The sequence below is a fragment of the Nomascus leucogenys genome, chromosome 21 (genome assembly GCF_006542625.1).
Source record: "Nomascus leucogenys isolate Asia chromosome 21, Asia_NLE_v1, whole genome shotgun sequence".
Taxonomy (NCBI): Eukaryota; Metazoa; Chordata; class Mammalia; order Primates; family Hylobatidae; genus Nomascus; species Nomascus leucogenys.
Window position 1 is genome coordinate 71175117 of NC_044401.1, and position 20869 is coordinate 71195985.

The 20869-nt window shown below is 42.9% G+C and overlaps 1 protein-coding gene across 1 annotated transcript in view; it reads left to right on the forward strand.

Annotated features, from left to right (window-relative positions):
• The window catches only part of FRMD4B (FERM domain containing 4B), a 216578-nt gene that overhangs the window by 126259 nt on the left and 69450 nt on the right, over positions 1-20869 (forward strand). The window contains exons 6-7 of the mRNA XM_003264875.4: positions 9095-9151; positions 9950-9972. Coding sequence (XP_003264923.2) covers positions 9095-9151; positions 9950-9972 — 80 coding nt within the window. The remainder of the gene's footprint in view (positions 1-9094; positions 9152-9949; positions 9973-20869) is intronic.

A 20869-nucleotide genomic window follows, 5' to 3' on the forward strand; every position in this document is an offset into this window, starting at 1 on the left:
TTATCTTCCATTTTGCAGACGAGGAGCTGAGTTTCAGAAAAAATAACTTTCTCATGGCCCCACAGGTTCTTCCAGTGGGGAGACTGGTCCCAGTCCAATCAGACTTCACAGACTAGGAGAAGGGCATGTCAAAGGAGAACAGATTGAAGGACACAATTTGTACCTAGTAGATAAGACAAAGGGTTAATAATGTTAGTAATGTATACACAACTCATATCAAACGTAGGTTCTCAAATAGGCAAGTAAACAAAGGCTCATTTCACATACGGGTAATAGTAAATAATATGCATTTGCAAGGGAAATACTCAAATGGGTTAGTAATTTTAAAATTGCTCAAACCAGTAAAGGTGATATTGAAAAAAAAAACTGCAAATTGAAATTGTTTTTCAGTATTATTTTATACTTTTTTAACTAGCAAAATAATTGTATTGATTTGATATAGTTTGTAGAAATATATATGTTTCCGTAAGATGAGAACATTAGTGAAAATGTTTGATTTTGCTATCTTGTTCTGGCTGATGATTACATGAGTAACAAACACATGTCAAAATGTATTGAGCTGTACACTGAGACTTGTGCATTTTACTGTATGTACCTCAATAAAAAAAATTAAATACTGAATATACTGGCTGGGCACAGTGGCTCACGCCTGTAACCCCAGCACTTTGGGAAGCTGACGGAGGAGGATTGCTTGAGCCCAGGAGTTCAAGACCAACCTGGGCAACATGGCAAAACCCTGTCTCTATAAAAAATACAAAAACTATGGCCAGGCACGGTGGCTCACACCTGTGATCCCGGCACTTTGGGACGCTGAGGTGAGCAGATCACTTGAGGTCGGGAGTTTGAGACCAGCCTGGCCACATGGCAAAACTCTGTTTCTACTAAAAATACAAAAAAAAAAAAAAATAGCCCGGTGTGGTGGCACGCACCAGTAGTCCCAGCTATTAGGGAGGCTGAGGCAGGATAAATGCTTGAACCCAGGAGGCAGAGGCTGCAGTGAGCTGAGATCGTACCATTGCACTCCAGCCTGGATGACAGAGTGAGACTCCATCTCAAAAACAAAACAAAAGTTAGCCAGGCATAGTGATACACACCTGTAGTCCCGGCTACTCAGGAGGCAGAGGTGGGAGAATTGCTTGAGCCTGGGAAGTCGAGACTGCAGTAAGCCAGGATAGCACCACTGCATTCCAGCCTGGGTGACAGAGAGAGACTCTGTCTCAAAAAAAAAAAGCCAATCCTGAACATATTAAAATACAGTAAGTGATGAAATTAGCGTTATTTATAAGTAAGAAAATAAAGGTAGAAATAACTAGATGCTGCCAAGATTAAGGTTCGTATAAAATATTTAGCATGGTTAGTATAAAGCATTTAACCCACAAATTTATAATTCAACTTCTCTTAAGAGCTAAAGTAAAGAGGGAGTTAAAATCACTTACATAACTCAGAGTGGTCATTACGGTCAAAAGCTGCTCAGAAGGGGCACAGTCAATACTGATATGAAAAATCAGAAACTTCTCCCATGGGTCCTCCCAATGGGATATCATATTGTGTAATAAACAATGTTCTCAACAACACATTGGAGGTATTAATGAGTTCTGAGGGTTGTTACTTATATTGTTTTTCAACATAAACCAGTGGAGTAATGCCAGAACACAGTTCCAAAAAGGCAATTTTACCTGGATGAGCCCTTATGCTTTATATAGGTTTCTGATTATTCTAGCCTAACCCAAGAATAAAACTTAGAGAATCTAGAGAAGTGGTTCTCAACCACGGGCCATTCTGAGGACATCTGGCAATGTCTACAGATGTTTTCAGTTGTCACAGCTAGGGGTAGGCTGCTATTGTCACCTAGTGAGTAGAGGCCAGGGATGCTGCCTACCACCCTATAATGCCCAGGGCAGCCTCACAGTGAAGAATTCTCTCACTCAAAATATCAGTTGTGCTGTTGTAAAACCCTGATCTAGAAGAATGAATGGGCATTATATCACTGAGACCATCCCCCATAAAGATTACCTCTAACAACTAGCTTGGACAAAAAGGGAGAAAATGATGTACCCAAAGGATGTGAGTAGGAGTGGGGTGCAAATGTAGTAGCTATGGCCTGGCTTTCTAGGGGGCATAATAACTCCTGGAAAATAGGCATCAGCACAGAGGAATATGTTTCTATGGCTTGGGAGGAATCGCCTTGTAGGATAGTAGAGGTCTTCAGTGTTGGCATGGCTCCTCCACCACCAGCCTAATTGTATAAAAACCAGTGTGGGTCACCAGGGGCCATGGCTCACTCCTGTAATCCCAGCACTTTGGGAGGCCAAGGCAGGCGAATCACTTGAAGTCAGGAGTTCGAGACCAGCCTGGCCAACATGGTGAAACCCCATCTCTCCTAAAAATACAAAAATTAGCCAGGTGTGGTAGCATGTAATTGTAATCCCAGTTACTCAGGAGGCTGAGGTGAGAGGATCACTTGAAGCCAGGCAGCAGAGGTTGCAGTGAGCGGAAACTGTGCCACTGCACTCCAGCCTGTGAGACAGAGTGAGACTCCATCTCAAAAAGAAACAAACAAAAACAGTGTGGGTTTCTCTGACCCAGCATATTCCTACCTCCATGTAGATCTATCTCAGGAGAAACGAGATGTGAGTTAAACTCCAGGCAGCTGCATGCACTCACTCATTTGTGTCCTTATCACATCTGTTCTTTGCACTGTTGGTTGGCTTGGCAGTAAACCAAAGTGAGAGCATCCTAGACAGCATCCAAATAGTACCCCCTCACACCTTTTATTTTTTTTAAGGACAGGTCTCACTGTGTCACTCAGGCTGGAGTCCAGTGGTGTAATCACAGCTCACAGCAGCCTTTAACTCCTTGGCTCAAGCAATCCTCCCACCTCAGTCTTCTGAGTAGCTGAGACTACAGGTGCAAGCCAGAGCACTCTGCTTGAGTATCATTCTTGTCAATTTTTGAACTGTAAAAGCTTTGAAGTCTGGCTCTGCTCAGCAGTGGATACAGTTGACTACCAACGTCAAGTAGCTCCTTTCCATCTGTGGTCATTGATTTCCTCTAGGTCACATCTTCCCGACTTTGCCCCCAGACAGAGAGAGAGACAGAACTTTCTTCCCTTTGGTCTAATTCAGAAAATCCTGGAGTGGGTCCTTGGAGCAGCTTCCATCCTTCCCCCAAAAACTGATGATGTATTTCTACTAGAGCCAGTAGGGAAAGAAGTAATTATCCAAAATAATGGAATTGTCTGCTCAAAAAAAGAGAAGGGTACTTGCCAGTCAAAACTGATATCCACCACTCCAGGAATATATGTCCATATTTTTCTTTTTGCATACTTTTTTTTTTAAGAGGTGGGGTCTTGCTTTGTCACCCAAGCTGGAGTACAGTGGCACAATCACAGCTCACTGCAGCCTTGAATGCCTGGGCTCAAGCGATCCTCCCCACTCTACCTGCTGAGTAGCTAGGACAACAGGCATACACCACTCACTGGACCCGGCTTCGAACTTTTATTATGAGACAATTTCAAACTTACAGAAGAGTTGAAAGAACAGTACCAAAAGATGTCAGTATGTCTGCCAAACCAAATTTACCAGTTTTTAACATTTGGCCCCATTTGCACTTTCTCCTTTCATATGTAAATTTTTTGACCCACTTGAGAGTAAGTTATAGACATCATACCTATTTATCCCCAAATATTTTCATTGTATATTTCCTAAGATCAAGGACATCCCGTATATGACCTAATTACAACGATCACATTCAGAAAATTTAACACTGAACCTCTACTATTTATTGCCTAATATACAGTCCAGTTCTCCCAGTAATGTCCTTGTAATATTTCCTCCTGATCTGGGATAGCATGCTGCACTTAGTTGTTACGCTTCTTCAGTCTCCTTTATGTTGGAACTTCGTTTTTCATATTCATCATATTGACATTTTGGAAGAGTATGAGCCAGATGTTTTATAGAATATCTCTCAGATTGGATCTGTCTCATGGTTCCTCATGACTGGAACTAGTAATGCATTTTTGACAGGAATGCCACACCATGGTGTGCTGGAGCCAGCTTATACCATCTCATGAGAGCTAATTCTCATATCTCTTTCCAATTCCATGTTCTGTGATGTTATATTGGTAGCCTGAAATCAGCCATGGTGGGAGAATTTACACTGATGAAGTCAACTAATGCTACAAATCAGACCTTTCCCAGCCCCCAGTTTCCAGTTGTGAAACATTTTCATTTCATAGGATAAGTGGGGTCGTGTCATTCTCCATGCATACCTTACGATCAGGAGGCTCATGAAGCTGATCTATCCCATTATTGGCAGTATCTCATCACAGAGTTGAGATGGTATGTGTCAGCTTCCCCTTGGAAGGGGTACTGTTTTCCGTTTTGTGATTAATAAGTAATCTATGGAGAGGTATTTGTGATTATGTAAATATCCTGTCCTGTTTCTCATCAAACTTTCACTCAAAAGTTGTGGGTTTTGGCTGGGTGCGGTGGCTCACGCCTGTAATCCCAGCACTTTGGGAGGCTGAGGCAGGTGGATCACCTGAGGTCAGGAGTTTGAGACCAGCCTGGCCAACGTGGTGAAACCTCATCTCTACTAAAAAAATACAAAAATTAGTTGGGCATGGTAGCGGGCCCCTGTAATCCCAGCTACTTGGGAGGCTGAGGCAGGAGAATCACTTGAACCCAGGAGGCGGAGGTTGTGGTGAGCCGAGATCACGCCACTGCACTCCAGCCTGGGCGACAGTATGAGACTCCGTCTAAAAAAAAAAAAAGTTGTTTTTTGTTGTTTTATTTTTTGTTTTTGAGACAGTGTCTTGATCTGTTGCCCAGGTTGAAGTGCAGTGGCATGATCACGGCACACTGCAGCTTCGACATCCAGGCTCAAGCCATCCTCCCACCTCAGCATCCCTAGTAGTGGGAATATAGACATGAGCCATCACACCCGGCTAATTTTTGATATTTTGTAGAGCAGGGTTTCACTATGGTGCCTGATCTCAAACTCCTGAGCTCAAGCAGTGCCCCCACCTCAGACTCCCAAAGTGCTGGGATTAATGGTGTGAGCCACTGAGCCAGACTTCAATAAATCGTTTTTATTTATTGAAGATTATTGCCTGAATCAATTAGTACTAGACAGGTGCAAGGGTAATTTTCTTTCTTTTTCATTTCTTCTACATTTATTTGTTGGTGTTCTACAAGTTAATTTTAAAGACTTCTACTTAAAATAGATAATTAGTAGTAGGCCTGGAAACAAACTGAGGTGTCCCAGTAGTTTCTCAAGTATGTCTAAATCCTAAGTATTTGTGACCACAGTATTAATATTCATTGCTGTAGCGCAGATAAGTTTCCATGAAGTACTGATCCAAATGGGAAGAGCAGAATCAGTCTTAAGAAATATTTTCCCGGCAGGGCGCGGGGTCACGCCTGTAATCCCAGCACTTTGGGAGGCCGAGGTGGGCGGATCACGAGGTCAGGAGATCGAGACCATCCTGGCTAACACGGTGAAACCCCGTCTCTACTAAAAATACAAAAAATTAGCCGGGCGAGGTGGCGGGCGCTTGTAGTCCCAGCTACGCGGGAGGCTGAGGCAGGAGAATGGCGTGAACCCCAGGGGGCGGAGCCTGCAGTGAGCCGAGATCGTGCCACTGCAGTCCAGCCTGGGCGACAGCGAGACTCCGTCTCAAAAAAAAAACAACAAACAAAAAAGAAATATTTTCCCACTCTACTTTGAGAGTGTATGTTGATAACATACAGTCCCAGCAACAGTGGAGGTAGCATTTGGATTCATTTTTCCACAGCCTCACCTGTTTCCAGTTTTTACCAAAAACATACCTTTGGAGGATTCCTGATGAGACATTTGCACTGGAGTCATAAAAGGTTAACTAGTACATGGTAGAGTGGAAAGAGCACTGGACAGGGAGTCCAGAGTGCCATGTTCAGGGGAATTGAACATTACACTTCATCTTCCTGATCCTCATTGCCTCCCATCACCTGCAAAAAAAAAAAAAAAATCATATTTTCACTAATTTCCCTTTCAAGCCCCAAAACTGTCTTTGATTCTGTTCTCCTACTTGGCATTCAAAACCTAGAATTCACCTCATTAGCCTGGTGTCTTGGTCAACTGAGCCAAGAAGCCAAGGACAAAAATGAGATGTCCTGTGTGGCACCTGAACCCAGTGACCTACTGATTGAATTTATAATCCAGCTAAATTAGCCATGAGGGTGTGGCACCAGGACTTGATACTGTTCATATTACCTTTGTGCATTCAGCCACATCATCTGACTCACTTCTCTGGTTCTCTTTGTTTATCCATGATAGTCATGGAAACCCACTGAAGGATCCCATTACCTCTCTCTTTGAGGAGATCCTTCTCTCAAGTGTTGGCTTGCCTGGTACCTATAAGGTTACCTCTGTTGCCATGGTTGGGAGTAAAAGAAATGTTCCATCTTGGGCAGACGGCACTTCCAAAACAGCTTTTACACTTCAGACTTGAAATCTTGGAGTTCTTTATAAGTCTTGATTAAATTTCACCAAATGAAATTGCAGATAACTGGGCAAATAGTGTCACACCTGATTGATGTATTGTTTAGTAAACTCCGTGAATGAGTCCAAGAACGTTGGCAGGCAGTATTAGGTCTCAACATTTGTTGCCTGGGATTTCTAGAACAGTGATTGTTCAATGGAAGGTGAGGTAGGGGCTGAGGGTTTTAAAAGAATATGGGCCTTTGCCAAAGCATGCATTCTCTTCTCTTCCTGGAACAAGATTTTGCTAGAGCCCACTCCTTCACTGCACCATCACCCTCCTCCACCAGAACTGTACTGGGGCCACTTGTGTAGGTGGAAAAGTCCACAGGTGAGTTGGATATTTGCTCCCTACACTTCTGGAGCTGTCTGAGCCTGGTACTTGTCTTGCTCAGTTCCTCATTTCAGCATTTTTAATACTTAATAACCCTTCTAAAGTAGAAAATTATTTGGCTGCTTCCCTAAGAATATCTGCTGTAGGTTTTTCTGTCTGCTGAACTTCCATTTACTAAATTGAAAAGTTGGTGTCTGAAATATTTTTCAGGTGACTTGTCTGAGGTTCTGATGAGGCAAAGGGGGGTCGTGGAATGTTGGAGGAGTTGGCAGTAATTTTCAATTTACTTTGTTCATCTTTAGCGTTTTTAACATCTGAAGTAATTTTTTCTTCTCTAAGATTTTAAGACACATTTGACTTTAATTTTGAGTTCCTGCCTAATTTCAAACCCAGTGATGTTTTTGAGTTCTCCTGTTAGCCGTCCTCCCTTGCCGTGAGTTTCTTTTTCTTTGAACTAACGAATGTACCCTTTCTAAAATTTAATCTTGATCAACACCCACCTCACCTGTTGGATGGACTGCCTCATCGTCTTTCACCAGATTGGAAAACCACCATCTCCTGCCTGAAAAGCAGAGGGCAGTTGATTTCTACAATCAACCTGGCTTCCCTTTGATTTTGTAATCTGTTTCTAGAGATTATGGGCGAGCTTTGAATTCCAAGGCTCTGGGCCTGTCAGCCTTTGAGGCAAAAAACTTTGAAGCAGATCCTCTCCTCAGGTTTCAGAAGGGTGGCCTGTGTGTTAGAGGATGAAGTTAATTTGTTTTCATCTTGTAATATAAGGGAAACATGAATAATTATCACTGCTGGCATTGTAACACCCTGGGGTTTTTATTTGCTCATTTTATTTTATGGGTTTTAAAATAATTATTGTTTGTTTTTTGAGAACCCTCATTAAATCACGTGGAAACCTGAGAGAAAAGCACAATCCTTTCAGAAATCCTCACTGAGCATAACTACCTCTGTGAACCTGTCTATTGTATATTTACTTTAAAATGACTTAATCTCCCCATTGATGCACTTGGTATAACTAGGAAACACTCCAGCTCAGATTCAAGAGGTGGAAGGGAGGAAGAAAGAATGCAGGGCAATTTCCAGGAATTACATGTTCTTAAATACTATGCCCTTTCAAGTCCTAATTATACAGGACTTAGGCAATAATGGGGTTAAGTGGAATTGTTTTTGCATATGTTCAAACTTACAAGCTAACATTACCACTAAAACCTGTTTTTAAAATAAAGATACCTCTATACCATTCATTGTTACAATATGGTTCAGTAATAATATCTCATGTATCATCACAATTTAAAAAATATAAACGTGCATATGAGTATTATTGTTAGAGCTATACCCTTTCTGCACATATCTATGCATCCCTACTGGGCTACTGAAAAAGCTTTTTTTTTTTTTTTTTTTTTTGGTAGAGATGAGGTCTCTCTATGTTGCCCAAGCTGGTCTCAAACTCCTGGCCTCCTTCTCCCTCAACCTCCCAAAGTACTGGGATTACGGGCATGAGCCACCGTGCCAGGCCCTGAAAAAGCATTCTTTACCAAGGCCCAGAGCTCCAATTTTTCTTTCGGGTTTTGCATGTTTAAAAAAAAAAAAAAAGGAAAATTGATAAATTAGAGTTCCTCAAACTTCAATATAAATCAACAGAATCTTAGTCTTCAAAGCATTTGCTGTAACTGATTTTTAAGGACTCACATTTTATCTATAATAGTACAAATATGAACTCAACAATGTGTCATTGACACAGAAGTGAATTTATATTCTTAATAATATTTGCATTGTGTGTATACTGAAATAACCATACTATAACACAGGGGAAAAAATTTATCCCAGGAAAACACTCAACAAATGAATCTAGGAAATTCTGCAGAGTGCTTAAAAATGAACTTGCAGAGATAAAAATTTTTCATTTAGAAGTTTTCTGAATGTTTAGCCTCAAAGTCATTCCCATTTCTTCCTGAATACTGCTCTCTAAACATAATCCCTCACCACAGCTATTTAAAATACACACACACACACACACACACACACACACTCACACACACACACAGTGGTTTCGCCTTAACCCTCAATAAGTCTCTCCACACCCCCCACTTTCCCCTGCAATGGTATGATCTGCATTTGATCGTAAACTGGAGGTGCCAAGCTGTGACAGCTTCCTCAACTTCAGAGCCATTTGCTAGAATCTAGGACAGTCCCATGTTCAATGATGCTTTCCTTTTCCATCAACAGGGGCAAATCGAAGTAGACAGCGAAACCATCTTCAAGTTAGCAGCGTTTATTTTACAGGTAAGATTGGACAAACTGCCTCTTAGCAGCTCCCTTGTGTTTGTTCGTTTTTGTTAACTGCCCGCAACTCTGAAACTTTTGCATGGGCCAGTGACTGTTGGATTTTTAAGCCAGTTAGTTGTTTGCTGATGAAAAATGTGAGCCACCGTCTTCTGCTTTAGAATAGTTTGCATGAGCTGCAATGTGATATTGTGAGTCTCAAAGAAAAATGAAATTTAGACTGCTCTGAAGGAAAAGAGTTAAACCCGTATTCCTGGAAGAGAGCTCTGGGATACTTGAATTTGGGAGGCAGCAGTTGTTACAACAGCTGTAATTTTCATGTAAATTTAGTAACTTTTGTATACATTTTCTTGTGGTCCAGTAAAAGAGCCCTTTAGTTCTTAAAGGCATTAGTCTGTTTCCATGCTGGTTTAAAAAGTAAAGGGAAAACAAATAGTATGTGTCGGTTTACCTGTATTGTGGTTTAAAAGGTCTTCCTCCAGTCTAAAAAGTGTGCTACTTGAATGAAAAGCATTTATCATGTGATCTTAAAAACATACAGTGAGAAATAATTATTTGTGCTTTTTCACATATATATGTTTCTTTTATTAAGAATAAGGAATATTCCTAACAGGACAGTCAGGGTTTTCTTATCAGTGCCTAATTCTTCTTATGGCTATAGGGAGAGCATTCCTGAGAAACACTCTTCAAAACAAAACTCAGGAACTGTAAGAGGGGAAAGTAATCAAGATAAAACTCATTTAGCTTAACAAAAATACATATTGATCAACTCTATTTGTTTTTGTTTGTTGTTTTTAGGAAGCCAAGGGAGATTATACCAGGTAATGCTTTTCTTTTCTGATATTACTATGCAAAATAACCCTAAAGAATCATTTTATGCGGTTATTTTAAATAACAATGGATACAAAATCAAAGGAAAGTAGATCTCTAAGGCAGGAGACTGAGATCGCTTCGCTCTTCAAATAGAGACCTATTCTTTTTGTGAATGAATCAGGGAATGATGCTTTCTTACAGTTTTTCAAGCCAGAATGACAGCGAATTGTAACCAGAAGCTCTCCAAAGTTCTGTTTTCTGTCATCTGTTAATTAGTGAGATGAAGAAATCTATAAAAAGCTTTGATAGCTAATGCTGATAAAAAAAACTTACAATAATCTTGTGTTCGAAGAGTTATAATGTATGCACAAAAAGATTTAATCCATCAGCTGCTTAGTTAAGGGATTAATAGGGGCTTTCTTTCGCAGCTGCCCCGAAGGGGCCTCACCCTTCATACACTTGACCTAACAGTTGTATTGTTGCTGCGGAGACATTTAATGGTTCTAACTGCCTCACTGGCCACATCCACAGAGAGTGTTTATATTTGAATTCACCCTCTACCTGCTCCATTCTATCCTTTTAACGCAATCGTTGGAGTTGCAGAGAAACAGTTAAAGGGTGGAGGCAATGCTTCCCTTTGTAGGCCAATGACCCCGTTGAAAGCCTGGCCTCTACGATGTTAATGTTCGACTCCTGGTAGACGTTACTCGTAGATTATTTACAGATCACCTAGCACTCATTCCCAGCCAAGTCTTTGAATAATGTGCCCCTTAACGGACTAACAAAATAATGCCTTCCAACCTTGAAAACTTCCAGTTACGGAGTTGTACTTCACTTTGGAAACTCCCAACACTCTCGTCATCTTCCCATTCGTCTTTGGTAGAATGTTCAAGGATGCCACTTAAAACAGCACGATTCCTCACCACAATCTCCCACCAGTTCTGTTTTGTGCTCTCTCTCTCTGTATGTATATGTGTGTGTGTGTGTGTGTGTGTGTGTGTGTGTGTGTGTGTGTGTATTTACATTTTTCTAAGTTAAGAAATTTGAAGAAGTCATGAAAATCAAACACAAATTGTTTTTAATGGAAAGAAAAGGGCAGGACATTAAAAAAAAAAAAAAAAAAGAGGATAAGGTAATTTATAGACCATTAGTATCACTAAACGCTCACACCTGAGGCCGGGCGTGGTGGCTCATGCCTGTAATCCCAGCACTTTGGGAGGCCAAGGAGGGAGGATCAGTTGAGGCCAGGAATTCCAGACCAGCCTGGCCAACGTGGTGAAACCCTGTCTCTACTACAAATATAAAAATTAGCTGGTGGCCGGGCACAGTGGCTCATGCCTGTAATCCCAGCACTTTGGGAGGCCAAGGCTGGTGGATCACGAGGTCAGGAGATAGAGACCATCTTGGCTAACACGGTGAAATCCCGCTTCTACTAAAAATACAAAAAAATTAGCCAGGCGCGGTGGCGGGCGCCAGTAGTCCCAGCTACTTGGGAGGCTGAGGCAGGAGAATGGCGAGAACCCGGGAGGCGCAGCTTGCAGTGAGCCAAGATAGAGCCACTGCAGTCCGGCCTGGGCGAAAGAGCGAGACTCCATCTCAAAAAAAAAAAAAAAAAAAAAAAAAATTAGCTGGGCATGGTGACAGGCACCTGTAATCCCAGCTACTCAGGAGGCTAAGGCAGGAGAATTGCTTGAACCCGGGAGGCGAAGGTTGCAGCGAGCCAAGATCACACCACTGCACTGCAGCCTGGGTGACGGAGTGAGACTCAAAGCTACTATGTCTCCACTGTTGTCTTTCCCAGAAAAGCTACGTTTCCTGGGAATATCAGATATGCAAGGAACACAGTCATTTACGGGGGTGATTTTTAAAAAACAACCCTGGATAAGAAATCATATGGGGGTGATTCTAAAGTCAATGTGTAAATGACAGTTTCAGGGCCCAAAAGCTCACACTCAATGGATTGCTAACCCACCTTCCCCACTTAGCCCCAGTCAAGCCTGTGACTGACACCCACTGAGCCTCAGTTTCATCGGTAAAATGGTACCTTTCCCATAAAACTGTCATGAGAATCAAATGTATGTAAATGTTGCCCAGGGCAACATCTGGCTTGTAGCAAGTAATCTACACCCTTGGGCTATTATTATTAATTTAGTTATTATTATCCTCATTATTACTATCATCCTGTCTGGTCTCTTAGCTACCTCTGATGAGACTTTTGAGACTCAGATTGGTCTGAAGAAGCTGTAATAACCTATAGTTGTGGGGGAGGTGGAGAATAGAAAGAGAAAGGTTAATTTCACAAACCTTCCTTAGGGAAGATCCCTTACCTGAGGCAAAGGAAGGCCTAAAACGGACAGTCCTTCAGTTGTTCAAACATTTGAGCCCCAGGACATCAAGGTTGGTGAGTTAATTCTGGGCAAGCCCAGTCCAGACCTTTGCTTCACTTGAGCTTGTTCCTGGTGGTTTTCCTGAGTGATCACGAGGTTGAAGTGGCGCACACTGTTTTGAAATTGTCCAAACTACACTAAGTAGTGGAGAAAGCGTGGGACTGGAAATCACGCAGACTGGCAGCATCCCTCTGAGCCTCAGTTCCCTCATCTGTAAATTGGGGTTAATCAAAACAATGGCTTTGCAGCTTGGTTTTGAGGAGATGTGAGAGCACTTTGCAAATTACCATGCTCTCACTATCTGATCTTCTCCTCCCCTGAATAGAGAGGATATGTTTTTCCTCCAAAGTTTTGTTCTAAAACTCCTCTTTGTTTTTGTTTTGCTTTATTTTGTTTTTGTTTATTTTTGAGATGGAGTATTGTTCTGTCACCCAGGCTGGTGTGCAGTGGCATGATCTTAGTTCACTATAACCTCCACCTCCTGGCTCAATCAGTTCTTTCATCTCAGCCTCCTGAGTGGCTGGGACTACAGGTACACAACATCATTTTTTGTAGAAACACGGATTCACCATGTTACCCAGGCTGGTCTCAAACTCCTGGGCTCAGCTGATCTGCCTATGTTGGCCTCCCAAAGCGCTGAGATTACAGGTGCAAGCCATCACACCCTGCCTTGTTACAAAACTCTTCTGAGAAAATCAGGCACCCGGCGCCGAGCGCAGTGGCTCACGCCTGTAATCCCAGCACTTTGGGAGGCCGAGGCAGGCAGATCACCTGAGGTCAGGAATTCGAGACCAGCCTGGCCAACATGGAGAAACCCCGTCTCTACTAAAAATACAAAATTAGCTGGGCATGGTGGCACATGCCTGTAATCCCAACTACTTGGGAGGCTGAGGCAGGAAATTCGCTTGAACCCGGGAGGCAGAGGTTGTGGTGAGCCTAGATCACGCCATTGCACTCCAGCCTGGGCAACAAGAGTGAAACTCTGTCTCAAAAAAAAAAAAAAAATTAGCCTGGCACGGTCGCACACACCTGTAGTCCCAGCTACTTGGAAGGCTGAGGCGAGATAATTGCTTGAACCCAGGAGGTGGAGGTTGCAGTGAGCCAAGATGGTGCCACTGCACTCCATCCTGGATGACAGAGTGGAACTCTGTCACAAAAAAAAAAAAAAGAAAAGAAAAAGAAAATCAGGCAAGGCCAGGTGCAATGGCTCACTCCTGTAATCCCAGCATTTTAGGTGGCCAAGATGGGCAGATCACTTGAGGCCAGGAGTTTGAGACTAGCCTGGCCAACATGGCAAAACCTTGTCTCTACTAAAAATACAAAAGTTAGCTGTGCATGGCAGCACACACCTGTAATACCAGCTCCTGGGGAGGCTGAGACACAAGAATCGCTTGAACCTGGAGGTGGAGGTTGCAGTGAGCTAGAGATCGTGCCACTGCACTCCAGCCTGGGCAACAGAGCAAGACTCTGTCTGTAAAAAAAAAAAAAAAAAAGAAAGAAAGAAAAAGAAAGAAAAAAACGAAAAGAAAGGCAAAATAAAATACCATGAGGCTATGTTGTAGTGGTTAAAGCAAAGACTGTGGAACCAGACAGCCTGATTCAAATGCCAGGTTGGCGCTACTTATTACCTGTGTAATCTTGAACAAATTACTTAAAATCTCCAAGCCTCAGTTTCCTCATCTGTAAAATGGGACTTATAATACACACTCCATAGGATTGCTGTGAGGATTAAATGAATTAATATTGCACTTGTACTTAGAACAGTTCCTGCAATCCATTTTATTTTACCAAATTGTTGGACGTGATGGACTCCCCTATTGTTACAAATACTGCTTCTTTCCCATATCGATAATGGGAAAAAAGATGTTCATCATGGCCTTATTTATATTAGCTCCTTTCCCCCATAAAGCTAATATCAATAATCCTGTGATGAACATCTATGTGTATTTATTTTTAGTCTTGCTCTGTCACCCAGGCTGGAGTGCAGCTCACTGCAACCTCCACCTCCCGGGCTCAAGCAGTTCTCCTGCCTCAGCCTCCCAAGTAACTGAGATTACAGGCACATACCACCATGCCTGGCTAATTTTTGTATTTTTAGTAGAGACGAGGTCTCACCATGTTGGCCAGGCTGGTCTCAAACTCCTGACCTCAGTGATCTGCCCGCCTCATCCTCCCAAAATGCTGGGATTTTTTTTGAGACAGAGTCTTGCTCTGTCGCCCAGGCTGAAGTGCAATGGCGCCATCTTGGCTCACTGCAACCTCCACCTCCTGTGTTCAAGCGATTCTCCTGCTTCAGCCTCCCAAGCAGCTGGGACTACAGGCATTGACACTCTCAAAAAACATGTTAAACAAACATTGACCAAAATATGTCCCCAAATACCTTCCTAGGCAAAGTGGCTTTTTCAGTAAAAACAATGACTGAACACCTAATTCTTAAGGCCGCTCTGGTCCACTCCTTATGAATATCCACCTCTTTCTTGAATTGAGCATTTCCGAAGCTGACGTCACCAACAGCCCAGCCTCCAAACCAGCTCTTCTTCCACTGATTCCGTTCTCTCTTGAATGACAGCGCCGTTCTCTCTTGAATGACAGCGCCGTTCTCTCTTGAATGACAGCTCCGTTCTCTCTTGAATGCTCTCTGAGGATTTCCCCTTTCCTTTCCCATCTTTTTTCCACCTGTCAGACAGCTCTCTCCTTTCCTTCTGTTGATCAGCACCGCCACTTTCTCAGCCCTCATTCCCTCCCACTCAGCCTGACTGTAAAAGTGTGTGTGTGTGAATTACGTGTTGAGCTAATAATTGAATATTACAGTGTTATTTTATATATTATTTTTTGAGATGGAGTCTCTGTCTGTCGCCCAGGCTGGGGTGCAGTGGTGTGGGGTTGCTCACAGCAGCCACCACGCCCAGCTATTGTTTGTATTTTTAGTAGAGACGGGGTTTCACCACGTTGGCCAGGCTGGTCTCGAACTCCTGGCCTCAGGTGATCTGCCCGTCTAGGCCTCCCAAAGTGCTGGGATTACAAGCGTTAGCCACCGTACCTGGCCTAAGACATTATTTAAATGTCCATGTCTGATTTCATTCAGTCCTACCACAATAGCTATTATCTCCATTGAACGAAGTAATAAATGTAAACTTTAAGCCCAAAGAGATTGTTACATTGCTGGTGAGTTCTCAGATCTGTTCTGATTCCGGCACACACTATTGCCTGTAGGTAACTTCCAGCTACCTTCCTACAACATAGATTTGGTCATTGTTTTTTTCTAAAAACCTCTTAATTTCTCATTGCACACAGACACCTGCCCACCACCACCACCACAACCTGGCATTCAAGTCCATACTTGGTTGGCATTACACATTTAATCTCCCATTCTCTGCTGTGCATACTCCTTAGTATCCGCTCATGCCTCTCTTCCTTTTTTCTCCGCGTAGCGCATGCTATCTGCCCTCATGGCTTTGTTTAAACTTCTTCCTCGAATGCCTTTAGAAACAGCAATCCTCCCCTTTTTATTTTGCTTCCTGCCGTGTTCCCTTCAGAGTATTTTAAGTTAACATTATCACAACCAGTAGGAAACCCTGCTCTCCGAAAGTTAATTAAAATAGTCGAGTGGGGACTTCCATTTTCTTTAAATAGATGACAGTCTGAATTTCCAAGTCAGCCCTTAAACCGCAAAGATAACAGGCTACTTGGGTAACACAACACAGACAAACAGAGAATTCCTGAAAGCTGACACGGCAAGGAGGCAAGGCTTTATCACCCAGCTGCCAGCCACAAATGAGCTTGTAAAAGCAAAGCTTTTTTTTTCTTTCTTTTTTGGAGGCAGAGTTTCACTCTTGTTGCCCAGGCTGGAGTGCAGTAGTGCGATCTCGGCTCACTGCAACGTCTGCTGTCCGGGTTCAAGCGATTCTCCTGCCTCAGCCTCCCGAGTAGCTGGGATTACATGTGCCCGCCACCATGCCTGGCTAATTTTTGTATTTTTTAGTAGAGACGGGGTTTCACCATGTTGGCCAGGCTGGTCTTGAACTCCTGACCTCGTGATCCACCGTCCTCGCCCTCCCAAAGTGCTGCGATTAGAGATTACAGGCATGAGCCACCGAGTCCGGCCTTTTTTTTTTTTTTTTTAATTTTGAGAGGTGAAAATTACCAAATAACTATGTGATTAGGATGCTTCTACTTGTAAGAAAAAATGAGTGACTACATTTTGCAATTCAGTGCTGGGTCAGAATGAGAGTATGTTAACACCCAGCTTCAAGTGGGAAGGGAATATTCACAATTTACAGCTGTGCTGCAAAAAAAAAAAAAAAAAAAAAAAAAATGCAGCTATTTCGCATGGGAAAGGAATTTCTTTGGACGCCCTGGAGAGTAGTTAACGAAGGGAAGATAAAAACACTTTCAAGAAATTTGCCCCTAGGCCGGGCGCGGTGGCTCACGCTTGTAATTCCAGCACTTTGGGAGGCCGAGGCGGGCGGATCACGAGGTCAGGAGATCGAGACCATGGTGAAACCCCGTCTCTACTAAAAATACAAAAAAATTAGCCGGGCGTGGTGGTGGGCGCCTGTAGTCCCAGCTACTCGGAGAGGCTGAGGCAGGAGAATGGCGTGAACCCGGGAGGCGGAGCTTGCAGTGAGCCGAGATCGCGCCACTGCACTCCAGCCTGGGTGACAGGGCAAGACTCTGTCTCAAAAAAAGAAAAAAAAAAAATTTGCCCCTTAGTTCTTACACCTCTGGGGCACTTAAAGCTCTAAAATCTAATTTCATTTCCAGAGCCTTTACCGTCAATGACAATAATAAAAATATCATCTCCCATGGGCAAGGCGCTATGCTGAGTACCCACTGGAATCAATGGGGAAGCTGTAGTGAAGAGAGGAGCTTTGGAATTTAACTGCCTGGGTTCAAATCCAGGCCCAGCCACTTGTTATGTACCTGTGGGTAGTTTGCCTAGCCTCCCTGGAACCATTTCTTTGTCTCAATAAACAATATTTGCCATTGTTACTGTTATTAATATGTTTAATCCTCACAGCAACCCTGTGATGGCACTATCATTGTCCGCATTTTATAGATAGGAAAACTGAGCTTTGTAGCTGTTAAGTAGCTTACTATTTAGGTCACATAGCTAGAGAGTGGCAAATTAGGGCTCGAAACCGCATGCATTTTACCACTGTTAGAGGTTTCCTTTTTTGTTTTTCGGGAGCTTTTTTGTTTTGTTTTTTAGAGATGGATCCTCGCTCTGTTGCAGGCTGGAGTGCAGTGGTGCAATCGCAGCTCACTGCAAACTCCGCCTCCTGGGATCAAGCAATTCTTCTTGAAATTAGCCACCACGCCTGGCTAATTTTTTTATTTTTAGTAGAGACGGGGTTTCACCATGTTGGCCAGACTGGTCTCAAACGCCTGAATCTCAGGTAATCTGTCGGCCTCAGCCTCCCAAAAGTGCTGGGATGACAGGTGTGAGCGACTGCACCCAACCAGTTTCTTTTTTTGTATCGCAACACGAATTTGTAAGAATCATTACCTTCCTGGCCAGCAGAATAAGGAAGGCTTACTTGACAGAAATGGAACGTTTTTGTCTTATTTCAGGTAGGGACTTTGGTGAATCAACAAAACACTTTTGTGAGAAAAACTCTTGAGAGGTGATTTTTCTCTCTACAATACTTGGTTAAAAGTTAAACAAAGTTCCGCAAGTTCTCTTGGCTAAGTTTTCAATCTGCTCGTGAGCGCTATGAATCTCCCAGAAGGGGACACATAAGCAGCATTTTCCACTCTTATTTCAGCCTCTTGCTGGACCACACACTCTACTCTGTGAACCGTAGAATCAGAGTAGGAGTCAGGCTTCTGCATTTTACAGCTTAAGTATTTTGCATTTCAAAATCCCTTGCATTTCACAGCTTAAAAAACCTGATGCAACTAAATGAACACAAAAATCCTAAGTCCTACCTTAATACATCTTTAGACAGTTACTAACACCACATAGGATCAGTCCTATACAGGAAGTAACTCTCTTGACCCATTTGAGTTCTCAGTTTCTTTCTCCACTGAAGTGGACCAGGCCGTTAGACCTATCACAGCTACTTGGTCCTGAAATGAAACTCAGCATACTTGGCCTCTTCAGGTAGCAACTGGCTGAGACACAGGCATGCGTGGCATTCGGTAGGAATAGAAAGTAGCATGACATGAACTACTTCCACTTCTCAAAGTGCAAACCATCCAGAGTCTACAGGAGCTGTGAGACAACATTGTTGAGGGAGAATTCTACATTCCCCCACTGATAAGCATTTCCATGCCTTTTGGTTTGATTCTGGAAACACACTGAGTGATAACATAACACATAACAATACAATCTGATTATCTGTGTTCAGATGGCTAATGCGGTTAATCCATTTTTTTTGTGGGATCAGGAAAGACACATTGAATCACACATACAGGAAGAAGGATTAAAGAGTTGGGGCTTCAAGCTGACCATAAGTAATTTTTTACTTGTCTGGTAGGAAGTTTCCCAGAAGAGAAACACCTTTCTTTGACTTTCCATTCTGTTGTAGGAAAGCATTATCTGCATTGATTGTTTTTCTTTTATGTGTTCTTTTTCTTTTTTTCTTTTTTTTTTGAGACAGAGTCTCGCTCTGTCATCCAGGCTCGAGTGCAGTGGCGAAATCTCGGCTCACTGCAACCTCTGCCTCCCGGATTCAAGCAATTCTCCTGCCTCAGCCTCCCAAGTAGCTGGGACTACAGGCACATGCCACCACGCCCGACTAATTTTTTGTATTTTTAGTAGAGACGGGGTTTCACCATGTTAGCCAGAATGGTCTCGATCTTCTGACCTTGTGATCCACCCTCCTCAGCCTCCCAAAATTACAGGCGTGAGCCACCATGCCTGGCCTATGTATCCTTTTTCTAACTCTAGATTTAAGAATAAATTTTTTTGATTGTAGTAAAATATACATAAAATTTATCATCTCAACCATTTTTAAGAATAGTGTTTGGTAGTGTTAAGTAATGTTTATGTTGGGTGTGTGTGTGTGTGTGTGTGTTTGAGACAGAGTCTCGCTCTGTAGCCCAGGCTGGAGTGCAAGTGGCATGATCTCGGCTCACTGCAACCTCTGCCTCCTGGGTGCAAGCAATTCTCCTGCCTCAGCCTCCTGAATGGCTGGGATTATAGGCACGCACCACCACGCCTGGCTAATTTTTTGTATTTTTAGTAGAGACGGGGTTTCACCATGTTGGCCAGGCTGGTCTCGAACTCCTGACCTCAGGCAATCTGCCCGCCTCGGCTTCCCAAATTGCTGGGATTACAGGCGTGAGCCACCGCGCCTGGATGTGTTTATGTTGTACGGCCAATCTCCAGAACTTTTTCATCTTGGAAAAACAGAAACTCTGCACCCATTAAACAACTCCCCATTCACTCCTCCTGCAGTCCATGGCCACCACCATTCTATTTTCTGTCTCTATGAATTTAACAGGAGAAAAATAAAATTTTTATTTTAAATATTTGCGGATTTTCATGTTAACCTGCTTCCCAGCCTAAGTCATTCTTATGGATGATATTTCTTCTACCCATTATTAAGAGAGTTAAAGGTTCAAAGCAGACACGATCGGAGTCCTCAGGGAGCTGGCTGACGTTTAGAAAAATCTCTCATCACATTTTCATTCTCATTAGAAATTCCTTAGAACTAAAAACAAATAGCTTGACTGTTGATCCCCATCAAGCATGCAGATGGGCAGAGTAATTGTCCCCTGTTAAAAGTTAGGCCACAGACAAAAATTTAATGACAAACGAATTCCAGCTGAGAGGACACTGCACTTCCCAGAACACAAGCAGGTTTCCTGCTACAGGATGCATCTTTGGTAGAATACTGAGAAAATAAAAGGCTGACACCAATCCCGTGGATCAGTCACGATGTTGGAAAAGTGAGTTTCTAGGCTGAGCTTCCACTGGTTACCAATAGACTCTCTCAAACCAAGCCCCAAACTGCTCACAACTCAGAACTTGGCAAGTTACTTTCAAAGTTCTTTTCCCAGGCAGTTTATTATAAACCTTAGAGTTGCCAGATTTAGCAGATAAAAATATAGGATGCCCAGTTAAATTGGAATTTCAGATGAACAACGAAAAATTTTTTAGTATAAGCATGTCCAATATATTAAATCTGCCAACTCTAACCTAAATCACCCCTTTGGGATTCTTCTCAATAGTAATAATCCACCACCAGCCTGGGCAGAGAGTGGTAGGAATAAAGTGTTTGGTAAAATCTTTGGTTTATTATGCTCCCATCAGAAAGGAAGGAACACTTTTGTTGTTGTTGTTGTTGTTTTGAGGCAGGATTTTACTCTGTCATCCCGCTGGAGTGCAGTGGCGTGATCATGGATCACTGCCGATCATGTGCCCCCTGGGCATAAGTGATCTTCCCATCTCAGCCTCCCGAGTAGCTGGGACTACAGGTGTGTACCCCACGTCTGGCTAATTTGTGTATTTTCCATACAGATGAGATTTCACCATGTTGCCTAGGCTGATCTCAAACTCCTGGGCTCA